This window comes from Ranitomeya variabilis, chromosome 3, assembly GCF_051348905.1.
Source record: "Ranitomeya variabilis isolate aRanVar5 chromosome 3, aRanVar5.hap1, whole genome shotgun sequence".
Lineage (NCBI taxonomy): Eukaryota > Metazoa > Chordata > Amphibia > Anura > Dendrobatidae > Ranitomeya > Ranitomeya variabilis.
In genome coordinates, this window is record NC_135234.1 from 277,218,240 (window position 1) to 277,231,311 (window position 13,072).

General features: G+C 41.7%; 1 protein-coding gene across 2 annotated transcripts in view; it reads right to left on the reverse strand.

Annotated features, from left to right (window-relative positions):
* ITPR3 (inositol 1,4,5-trisphosphate receptor type 3) overlaps window positions 1-13,072 on the reverse strand; it is an 825,364-nt gene that overhangs the window by 293,895 nt on the left and 518,397 nt on the right. For both annotated transcript variants that reach the window (XM_077295501.1, XM_077295502.1), the window contains one exon: window positions 8,141-8,251. In XM_077295501.1, the coding sequence (XP_077151616.1) occupies window positions 8,141-8,251 (111 nt within the window). The remainder of the gene's footprint in view (window positions 1-8,140; window positions 8,252-13,072) is intronic.

Below are 13,072 nucleotides of genomic sequence, written 5' to 3' on the forward strand. Positions count from 1 at the left end.
AAGTTTATTTTTAACAAAAAAATAGAAAAAAATTATCTTTCATCTCTTCTCTCCAGCGAACGCTGCGGGGAAGAAGAGATGAATGAAGCCTTCAGCACCACGCGGGGGGGACAGCGCTTACTGTAAGCGCTGTCTCCAGCACGGCACACGGACTGCACACGGAAAACATCCGTGTGCGGTACGTGTTGTACACGGACCCATTGACTTTAATGGGTCCGTGTAATCCGTGCGCTCCCACGAACACTGACATGTCTCCGTGTTTTCCAAACGGACACACGGTCCGCGAAAACACGCTGACATGTGCAGAGACACATTGATTTTAATGTGTCTACGTGTGTCAGTGTCTCCGATACGTGAGGAAACTGTCACCTCACGTACCGGAGCCACTGACGTGTGAAACCGGCCTGATACTGATAACCTATCCAAAGTGTCGGTCATATGTGGTTCTGACTATACAGCAAAACAGCTGTATAATGTGGCTCAGTACACCATAGGCTACAATGTGCTCTACATAAAAGCACCTTTTTGGAGAGAGCACTTAATTGGGCAACAGGATACACAGGCATTTTACACAAGCCATTCGTTTATTTCTTGTGCATTTTTCATCCTCCTACCAAATAGCCTTTGAAAAAATAAATCTTTAATAATAACCCTATTTGGTCTTTAAGACTAAAAATGACTTGTAGACTCTGCTGGTTATTTTCAAGGGCTTTTGTTTTGCACAGATTTACGGAGACCACAAAACACCAACAAATCCATGATTTCATTCTGAAATGAATATCATTCTACATCTCATACATTAAGCTCAAGGCAAACTAAATTGATAACAAATCGATTACCCTAACCAGAACAGAAATTATTGTTGTTGTTCTATTCCTATAAATCTATGTAAAACAATATGGCATTTCTATTGGAAGTGGAATGCCCTGCGAAACTGCTGTGCCAGGCATGCATCCTAAAGTTGCAACAGAAGAGTACCACCATGTGGACAAACATCAAAAAATTATATTACTGAGCACTTGATCCTATTTTCCTGACAAAAGAAGATACAGGCACTTCAATTACATAGCAATATTGACCATATAGCTGTGTATACCATATAGCTGTGTATATTATATAGCTCTGTATACCATATAACTGTGTATACCATATAGCTGTGTATATTATATAGCCCTGTATACCATATAGCTGTGTGTACCATATAGCTGTGTATACCATATATATGTGTATATTATATAGCCCTGTATACCATATAGCTGTGTACCATATAGCTGTGTATACCATATAGCTGTGTATACCATATAGCTGTGTATAAAATATAGCTCTGTATGCCATATAGCTGTGTATACCATATAGCCCTGTATACCATATAGCTCTGTATACCATATAGCTGTGTATATTATATAGCCCTGTATACCATATAGCTGTGTGTACCATATACAGTTAGGTCCATATATATTTGGACAGAGACAACATTTTTCTAATTTTGGTTATAGACTTTACCACAATGAATTTTAAACAAAACAATTCAGATGCAGTTGAAGTTCAGACTTTCAGCTTTCATTTGAGGGTATCCACATTAACATTGGATGAAGGGTTTAGGAGTTTCAGCTCCTTAACATGTGCCACCCTGTTTTTAAAGGGACCAAAAGTAATTGGACAATTGACTCCAAGGCTCTTTCATGGACAGGTGTGGGCAATCCCTTTGTTATGTCATTCTCAATTAAGCAGATAAAAGGCCTGGAGTTGATTTGAAGTGTGGTGCTTGCATTTGGAAGATTTTGCTGTGAAGTAAACATGCGGTCAAAGGAGCTCTCCATGCAGGTGAAACAAGCCATCGTTAAGCTACGAAAACAGAAAAAAACCATCCGAGAAATTGCTACAATATAAGGAGTGGCAAAATCTACAGTTTGGTACATCCTGAGAAAGAAACAAAGCACTGGTGAGCACATCAATGCAAACAGACCTGGGAGCACAAGGAAGACAACAGTGGGGGATGATCGCAGAATAATCTCCATGGTGAAGAGAAACCCCTTTACAACAGCCAACCAAGTGACCAACACTCTCCTGGAGGTCGGCGTATCAATATCCAAATCTACCATAAAGAGAAGACTACATGAAAGTAACTACAGAGGGTTCACTGCACGGTGCAAGCCACTCATAAGCATCAATAATAAAAAGGCTAGACTGGACTTTGCTACAAAACATCTAAACAAGCCAGCACAGTTCTGGAAGAACATTCTTTGGACAGATGTAACCAAGATCAACCTCTACCAGAATGATGGAAAGAGAAAAGTATGGCAAAGGCGTGGTACAGCTCATGATCCAAAGCATACCACATCATCTGTAAAACACGGCGGAGGCAGTGTGATAGCTTGGGCATGCATGGCTGCCAGTAACACTGGGTCACTAGTGTTTATTGATGATGTGACACAGGACAGAAGCAGCCAAATTAATTCTGAGGTATTCAGAGACATACTGTGTGCTCAGATCAGGCCAAATGCAGCCAAACTGATTGGTCGTCGTTTCATACTACAGATGGACAATGACCCAAAACAAAAAGCCAAAGCAACCCAGGAGTTTATTAAAGCAATGAAGTGGAATATTCTCGAATGGCCAAGTCAGTCGCCTGATCTCAACCCAATTGAGCATGTATTTCACTTGTTAAAGACTAAACTTCAGACAGAAAGGCCCACAAACAAACAGCAACTGAAAACCAGTGAAGGCCTGGCAGAGCATCAAAAAGGAGGAAACACAGCATCTGGTGATGTCCATGAGTTCAAGACTTCAGGCAGTCATTGCCAACAAAGGGTTTTCAACCAAGTACTGAAAATGAACATTTTATTTAAAATTATTGAATCTGTCCAATTACTTTTGGTCCCTTTAAAAACAGGGTGGCACATGTTAAGGATCTGAAACTCCTAAACCCTTCATCCAATTTTAATGTGGATTCCCTCAAATGAAAGCTGAAAGTCTGAACTTCAACTGCATCTGAATTGTTTTGTTTAAAATTCATCGTGGTAATGTCTATAACCAAAATTAGAAAAATGTTGTCTCTGTCCAAATATATATGGACCTAACTGTAGCTGTGTATACCATATATCTGTGTATATTATACAGCCCTGTATACCATATAGCTGTGTGTACCATATAGCTGTGTATACCATATAGCTGTGTATAAAATATAGCTCTGTATACCATATAGCTGTGTATACCATATAGCCGTGTATACCATATAGCCCTGTATACCATATAGTTGTGTCTACCATACAGCTGTGTATATTATATAACTCTGTATACCATATAGCTGTGTGTACCATATAGCTGTGTATACCATATAGCTGTGTATAAAATATAGCTCTGTATACCATATAGCGGTGTATACCATATAGCTGTGTATACCATATAGCCCTGTATACCATATAGTTGTGTCTACCATACAGCTGTGTATATTATATAACTCTGTATACCATATAGCTGTGTATACTATATAGCCCTGTATACCATATAGCTCTGTATACCATATAGCTGTGTATATTATATAGCCCTGTATACCATATATCTGTGTATACCATATAGCTCTGTATACCATACAGCTGTGTATACCATACAGCTGTGTATACCATACAGCTGTGTATACCATATAGCTCTGTATACCATATAGCCCTGTGTAACATACAGCTGTGTATACCATATAGCTGTGTATACCATACAGCTGTGTATATCATAGAGCTGTGTATACCATATAGCTCTGTATACCATATAGCTCTGTATAAAATACAGCTGTGTATACCATATACAGTTAGGTCCATATATATTTGGACAGAGACAACATTTTTCTAATTTTGGTTATAGACATTACCACAATGAATTTTAAACAAAACAATTCAGATGCAGTTGAAGTTCAGACTTTCAGCTTTCATTTGAGGGTATCCACAATAAAATTGGATGAAGGGTTTAGGAGTTTCAGCTCCTTAACATGTGCGACCCTGTTTTTAAAGGGACCAAAAGTAATTGGACAATTGACTCCAAGGCTATTTCATGAACAGGTGTGGGCAATCCCTTCGTTATGTCATTCTCAATTAAGCAGATAAAAGGCCTGGAGTTGATTTGAGATGTGGTGCTTGCATTTGGAAGGTTTTGCTGTGAAGTAAACATGCGGTCAAAGGAGCTCTCCATGCAGGTAAAACAAGCCAGACTTAAGCTGCGAAAACAGAAAAAAACAAGCCGATAAATTGCTACAATATTAGGAGTGGCAAAATCTACAGTTTGGTACATCCCGAGAAAGAAAGAAAGCACTGGTGAACTCATCAATGCAAAAAGACCTCGGCGTCCACGGAAGACAACAGTGGTGGAGGATAGAAGAATAATCTCCATGGTGAAGAGAAACCCCTTCACAACAGCTAACCAAGTGACCAACACTCTCCAGGAGGTCGGTGCATCAATATCCAAATCTACCATAAAGAGAAGACTGCATGAAAGTAAATACAGAGGGTTCACTGCACGGTGCAAGCCACTCATAAGCATCAAGAAGAAAAAGGCTAGACTGGACTTTGCTATAAAACATCTAAAAAAGCCAGCACAGTTCTGGAAGAACATTCTTTGGACAGATGAAACCATGATCAACCTCTACCAGAATGATGGAAAGAGAAATGTATGGCGAAGGCGTGGTACAGCTCATGATCCAAAGCATACCACATAATCTGTAAAACACGGCGGAGGCAATGTGATGGCTTGGGCATGCATGGCTGCCAGTGGCACTGGGTCACTAGTGTTTATTGATGATGTGACACAGGACAGAAGCAGCCGAATGAATTCTGAGGTATTCAGAGCCACACTGTGTGCTCAGATCCAGCCAAATGCAGCCAAACTGATTGTCTATCTGTAGGATGAAACGATGACCAATGACCCAAAACATGAAGCCAAAGCAACCCAGGAGTTAATTAAATCAAAGAAGTGGAATATTCTTGAATGGCCAAGTCAGTCACCTGATCTCAACCAAATTGAGCATGCATTTCACTTGTTAAAGACTAAACTTCAGACAGAAAGGCCCACAAACAAACAGCAACTGAAAACCACCGCAGTGAAGGCCTGACAGAGCATCAAAAAGGAGGAAACACAGCGTCTGGTGATGTCCATGAGTTCAAGACTTCAGGCAGTCATTGCCAGCCAAGGGTTTTCAACCAAGTACTAAAAATGAACATTTTATTTAAAATTATTGAATCTGTCCAATTACTTTTGGTCCTTTTAAAAACAGGGTGGCACATGTTAAGGAGCTGAAACTCTTAAACCCTTAATCCGATTTTAATGTGGATACCCTCAAATGAAAGCTGAAAGTCTGAACTTCAACTGCATCTGAATTGTTTTGTTTAAAATTCATTGTGGTAATGCCTATAACCAAAACTAGAAAAATGTTGTCTCTGTCCAAATATATATGGACCTAACTGTAGCTCTGTATACCATATAGCTCTGTATACCATGCAGCTGTGTATACCATATAGCTCTGTATACCATATAGCTCTGTATACCACATAGCTCTGTATACCACATAGCTGTGTATACCATATAGCCTTGTATACCATATAGCTCTGTATACCATATAGTTCTGTATACCATATAGCCTTGTATACCATATAGCTCTGTATACCACATAACTGAGCATACCATATACTGTAGTTCTGTATACCATATAGTTCTGTATACTATATAGCCTTGTATACCATATAGCTCTGTATATCATATAGCTCTGTATACCACATAGCTCTGTATACCATATAGTTCTGTATACCGTATAGCTGTGTATACTATATAGCTGTGTATACCATATAGCTCTGTACACCATATAGCTGTGTATACCATAAAGCTCTGTATGCCATATAGTTCTATATACTACATAGCTCTGTATACCATGTAGATCTGCATGTCATATAGCTCTGTATACCATGTAGTTCTGTATACCATATAGCAGTGTATACCATATAGCTCTGTATACCATATATTTCTGTATACCATATAGCTGTGTAGATCATAAAGCTCTGTATGCCATATAGTTCTGTATACCACATAGCTGTGTATACCATATAGTTGTGTATACCATAAAGCTTTGTAAACTATATAGCTGTGTATACCATATAGCTCTGTTTACCATATAGCTCTGTATACCATATAGCTGTGTATGCCATATAGCTGTGTACACCATATAGCTGTGTAGGCCATATAGCTCTGTATGCCACATAGTTCTATATACCATATAGCTCTATATACCATATAGCCTTGTACACCATATAGCTGTGTATAACATATAGCCCTGTATACCATATAGCCTTGTATACCATACAGATCTGTATACCAAATAGCTGTGTATACCATATAGCTCTATATACCATATAGCCCTGTATATCGTATAGCTGTGTATACCACATAGCTCTGTATACCATATAGCTGTGTATACCATGTAGCTCTGTATGCCACATAGCTCTGTATGCCATATAACTGTTGTCACGATACTATAAATATGCCCTATTCTGAGTATACTTCTAGAAGGTTCCGTGGCTTTACAGACATGCTGTGGGCTTTTTGACCCCCCTCTTTCCCCCCCCAGCTCCTTCTCCCTGCTGACAATACAGCTGTAACCTGAAACTCCAGTGTGTGACTCGAGTCTTCCCCCCTCCCTCAGGAATGCGTGAGTGAGCAGAAAACCTTTCTTTGTTTGTAGCCATGTGCTTCCATGTGTGTACGAGAGTTATTCAAGATGGAATAACTCGACCCCAAGTAGTGGTATATGTGTCAAGCTGACATTTTTGGAATGTGCATTAATAGACCTACACATCAGTGCGTTTTCTAATTTCCCGGACCAGCAGAATTCTAGAAATGGATTACTACTGAACCGGGTCATACAGATACCTCATGTTTGGGCTCAAATTAACACCCATCTCATGCTTAGGAGAATAATAGTTTTGAGGTCCTTCTACGAGGTTCATACCCCGAGATATGTTTACTAGATGGTTTTCCATACCAGCCTCTCAGTGATGTCACTAACATAGGGTATAAGAGATTCAGCCTCATTTTAGGAGTAGCTTTTTGCCCAGGAGGTCAGTTAACAGAAACTCTGCAATCTGCCTGATGCATTGGGACATATGCTCCTCCTCCCTGCCGCATGGCTTACCATGGAATGACATAAAACAAATGAAAGTTTATCTTCATATTTAATTCCTTTTATTTTGTAATCGATTTGTACATACTATAATTGCCTCACTTGGTAATATTGTTTTTTTATACTTTTTGTAAACACTGCCTAATCTTTTTGGAGTAAAAGTTATAATATCTACTAGCTTTGTTTTCCTTGCTCTAAAACACGTCCTCTGAAATAAATTATGCTACTGATTGGGGTGGCTCCTGACCCGCTATTAATCATAGGAATAGGAGCTGGTGGCAGCAGAGTGTACTGAGCTTGTTGGGTATAGCTGGCAGTGACGGAACGGGGTTTCTAAGAGTATAGCCTGGCTGCAGCGGGGAATAGGTATATCACCCTCACTGCAGCGTGCCCAATAGCTAGTACACAACCGGGCAGCCTTTCTGGCGACTAATTATCCTACATGCAGTTCCCTGACTGACCTGAGGGTAAGGGGGGGGGCACCAGAGAGCTGCAAGTTCCAAACCGAAACTGGGAAGTGGGATATAAATAAATTCTTGAAGAACTGGGGCACCCTAACACGCCCGGTTCATGACATATTGGTGGCAGAGCGGTGGGATAATCAAAAATATCCCCCCTTTGATTCACGACAGCTGTGTATACTATATATCTGTGTATAACATGTAGCTCTGTATACCATATAGCTGTGTATAACATGTAGCTCTGTATGCCATATAGCCTTGTATATCATATAGCTCTGTATACCATATAGCTCTGTATTCCATATAGCTGTGTATACCACATAGCTCTGTATACCCTATAGCCCTGTATGCCATATAGCTCTGTATACCATATAGCTCTGCATGCCATATAACTCTGTATACCACAATGCTGCATATACCATATAGCTGTGTATGCCATATTGCTCTGTATAGCATATTTCTCTATATACCATATTGCTGTATATACCATATAGCTCTGTATACCATGTAGCTCTGTATACCATACCTTCAGCTGTAAAACCAAGTCCATCCTATATTTACACAAAGGACTGATGTCATTTAAAATTAAGGCCGTTATGATATCAATGCCATTGGAGTCATGTGTCACTATGCAGGTCTGTAAAACAAAGTAGAAATATCATGTTTAACACATTTCTCATGGGATTTTTATCATTTATGAAAGCTAACTCTTGTCCATAGCATAGGGTAGGAGATGACTTATTGGTTGCTGGGTGTCAGACTGCTGGGACCGCCAACAATCCAGAGAAAAGGTCTCTGCAGAACCCCATCTGAATGAAGTATGCACACTTCTGCTACACTAATTGTCTGTTGGACTGCAAGAGATAGTCAACTACAGCACTCATCTATTTCCTGCAGTCCCATGTAGAATAAATAGAAGGGAGATGAGCATTCTCAGACAGGCTCTACAAGTCTTACAAAATGTTTGGATTAGTGGAGGTCACAGTGTTAAGACCCCAACTAATGACTAGAATGAAGGGGTAGAAGCATGGTGTCCCTTTGATGTGCCTTGCTTGGCTGAACCTCAGAGAGGCATGGCTAATGGTGTACAAGCAACCTACTTTGCACTAGCGTGTATACTCCTCTGTGCAGCTCTTTAAATGATCAGACAAACAAAGCTACTTACAGCTCAGGACCCCCAGACCCTTTAGACTCTCGGCTGAATCCACCAATATCCTTGGTTTCAGATGTCAGCCTATGCTTTATGGAGGCCCTCGACTCTACCCAACAGATCATGCATGGTGAACTTTTGTTTTCTAAAAGATAAGCCACCAGAGATGAGTGCTTTTGTGCATGGGACAGACTGGCGAGATAGCTGCCAGCCGAACTATCCGCCGAACCATTGTTCATTTGACAGCTATCTAAAGTGAGAGGGGGGCTTAAAGGGAACCTGTCAGAAGGATTGTGCTCAGTAATCTACAGACAGTGTTAGGTCGGAATCGTTATACTGATTAAAATGATACCTTGGTTGATGAAATCGTCTTGTGGTTGATTAATCTTTATTTTCAGTTTTGTGCTCTGGGGCAGCCTGGGCGGGGTCTTTATGTGGTGCTCTGATTAGGTATTCATAATGCAGACTGCTGACAGGTCACCGATCCCTCACTGAATTGCCCCCTAGTTTACATAAATGAATACTATATACATAATTGCAGTCCCCCCCCCGTAAGAAATAGGGAATAAGGGGGGGGGTCACATGGCCACACAGGCAATGAATAGGTCAAGGCCACAGTTCTATTAAGGGGTTAATTTGAGGCTAAGTGCTGGGCAAGTTTGAGTTATTTTTAGAAGTACTGGTTTAAGCCAGCAGGTTTTTGCGCCCTTTTAACGGCTGCTCATTGGTGGACAGTGCGTTGCTGGGCAGTTGCCGGAGTATTTAAAGCCTGTTATGGCAGATTTGAGGCATTCTGAGGCGAGTGCTGAAGAAAAGAAGATCTCCACTCCATGGAAGATTTACTTCAGAAGATCCTGTCAAGGGCTGGGGAAGAGGATGGAGCGGAATGGCTGAGGAGCTGCCTTGCTGTAAAACCTATAACGGCAGCTCCGGAAGCCTTCCCTCCTCCTGCTAACCCATGCTTATCACAGCTCCAGCCGACTCCTCCTCCGGTATCCCCGCAGGGTTTCCACAGCAGTGGTCGAAGACGGAAGCCCAGGACTGCTTATTCTCCTTCCTCTGTGTCTTCACGTTCCAGCCGGCAGACGGAATCATGCAGGATGTCCCGCCCACCATCTTCCAGGAAGTCTCGCAGCCCGGCACGAGACTTCACACTTCAGCAAGAAGACGCGACGGCGGAGTCATCAGGAGTCGCAGCCAGGGCAGGCACGCAGCGCGTCCGTAAAAGCGCTGTGGCGCCAAATTTGAAGTCCCGGGCGGCTCCTTCGTCCACAGCGAGTGCACCTCAGGAAGCACCTCCAGGTCTACTACCCAGCCACAGCAGGGACCCTGAAGACAGGCCTCCTATATGTGCAGAGATGCGCTCGCCTAACACGGAAGGCTTGAGCACAGGCTGCACGCCTGATCGACCTCCAGACGACAGACAGCATGGAAGGGGTGAGAGCTTTCCTGTGTCGGTACCTTTATGTAATATGGATCTTAAACAATTGCTAAAGAATGTCATTACTGAGGCTTTGGGTGATGCATTTAAAGCTGCTTCACCCTTACACCCTACTATAGATTTAGATAGCGATTTGCCTTTAGTTCCTATTCCTCCTAGAAACACTTTTAAAGAAGCCCTTATGTGTGAGCTCTCCCCCCTTGGTTTCCACCTGAGCTCTTCCATGAAAGAGCTTATATGGAGCAACCAGTATGTTGATTTATTCTCTCTCCTACCTTGTAGAGAACAGCTGGGTAAGGTGGATAAAAAGCATGATAAAATTGAACAGGACGATAAACGTGGTTCGATTAGATCATTCAATAATTGGATTCTGGCTTTCTCTTTTTATGCAGCTGTTCTCAGCGAGAAATCCCCTAATTTATGTAGTAAACTATTCCAGCATGTTGACATTATCCTGGAAGCATACCGAAATTTTGGCGGATTTGCTTGGTTGAATTATGTTGAAGCTTTCCGCCAAAAATTAGCGGTACATCCTGAGGTGATTTGGGGTAGCAAAGATGTGGGTCTATGGCTCAATTTAATGCTTCCTCAGAGACAATTTTCTAATAGATCACCATCCACATCTCAACCAAAGAAAGACTTTTGCTTCGCATTTAACGAATCCGTGTGTAAATGGGGTACTAGTTGCAGGTTCCGTCATGAGTGCTCCTTTTGTGGATACTCACACCCCGTGTCCAAATGCTTTAAAAAGCAAGCCCAGTCTTCATCTAAGGATGCTAATCCAAAAGGCACAGACCCCGGTGATGGTGGAAAGAATGGCCTTTTGACTAAACCATTATCCAGATCAAGTGACCAGTGATTTGCTTTTCAATGGTTAATGGCTTTGTCATTCCTCCATTTCAGGGGTCTGGCTGTAAAATTGTCAAAAATTTACACTCAGTTTTTATACATCCTGAGGTAGTCAGAGAAAAAATTTCAGGCGAATTGTTACTAGGCAGAGTGGCTGGCCCTTTTTCTTCCCCACTTTTTCAGAATTTCTCCATTGGGTGTAGTCCCTAAGAAGGAGGCTGGCTCATTCCGCCTCATTCATCACCTGTCGTACCCTCCTGGTGCTTCATTAAATGATGAAGTAGATAAAACGGCTTGTTCCGTTACTTATTCATCATTTGATGTGGCGATCGATTTACTAAGGCAGTTCGGAAGCGGAGCTTTGATGTCCAAATCTGATATTAAGTCTGCTTTCAGACTCCTTCCGGTTCACCCTGATGGTTTTTCTTCCTTGGGTTTTCATTTTGAGAATGAATTTTTCTTTGACAAATGCCTTCCCATGGGGTTTTCTCTTTCCTGTTTTTATTTTGAGAGCTTTTCCTCCTTTTTGCAGTGGGTTTTGGAGTGTCAATCTTCAGAGGTTGGTATACTACACTACCTTGATGACTTTCTTTTCATAGGTCCTCCTTCCTCTTCTAAGTGCCTGCATACGCTGAATAATTTTATTGGCATGTGTAGACACTTTGGTGTCCCAATCGCTGACGAAAAAACAGTTCCCCCTTCCACAGTTATTGAATTTGTGGGTATAATTTTGGATTCCTCTAAAATGGAATGTAGACTGCCTGAAGACAAAATTACCAAATTGCGTTCTGCATTGAATAATTTTCTTTCTAAGCAGAAAATCACCCTAAGGGACTTACAGTCCTTATTAGGTTTATTGACTTTTGCTTTACGGATTATACCAATTGGCCAGGCATTCTCTCGGCGCCTTTATGATTCTACACGTGGTTTTTCATCCCTTAATTCACACATTAGAACCGGTTCGGAAGAAAGAGAAGATGCCAAAATTTGGCTCTCTTTTCTTGCTGACTTTAACCCCTTCGTGCCATGCGCCGTACTAGTACGGCGCTGCCGGCACTGCATTAGTGCCAGCCGCAGTACTAGTACGGCGCATCGATCACCGCGGTCTCGCGCTGAGCGCCGCGGTGATCGGGTGCGGGTGTCAGCTGTATATGACAGCTGACACCCCGCAGCAATGCCCACGATCGGCGCTATCGCCGATCGCGGGCATTTAACCCCTCTGATGCCACTGTCAATAGTGACAGCGGCATAGAGGGGGATCGCACAGGGATCGCGCTGCTCCGGTGACCTGGAAGCAGTCCACGGATCCAAGATGGCCGCGGGACTCCTTCCGGGTCATGAGATGACCCTGCTTGCCGGCGCCTGCTGAGAGCTGCTGAGTGCAGGCGCCGGCAAGCCTCTGCAAAGTGCCTGTCAGATCGGTGATCTGACAGAGTGCTGTGCACACTATCAGATCACCGATCTGTGATGTCCCCCCCGGGACAAAGTAAAAATAAAAAAAATGTCCACATGTGTAAAAAAAAAATAAAAAAAAAATTCCTAAATAAAGAAAAAAATATATATATATATATTCCCATAAATACATTTCTTTATCTAAATTAAAAAAAATCACACAATAAAAGTACACATATTTAGTATTGCCGCGTCCGTAACGACCCCACCTATAAAACTATATCACTAGTTAACCCCTTCAGTGAACACCGTAAAAAAAAAACGAGGCAAAAAACAATGCTATTCTCATACCGCCAAACAAAAAGTGGAATAACACGCGATCAAAAAGACGGATATAAATAACCATGGTACCGCTGAAAACGTCGTCTTGTCCCGCAAAAAAAAGCCGCCATACAGCATCATCAGCAGAAAAATAAAAAAGTTATAGCTCTCAGAATAAAGCGATGCAAAAACAATTATGTTTTATATAAAATAGTTTTTATTGCGTAAAAGCGGCAAAACATAAAAAAATTACATAAATGAGGTATTGCTGTAATCGTACTGACCCGAAGAATAAAACTGCTTTA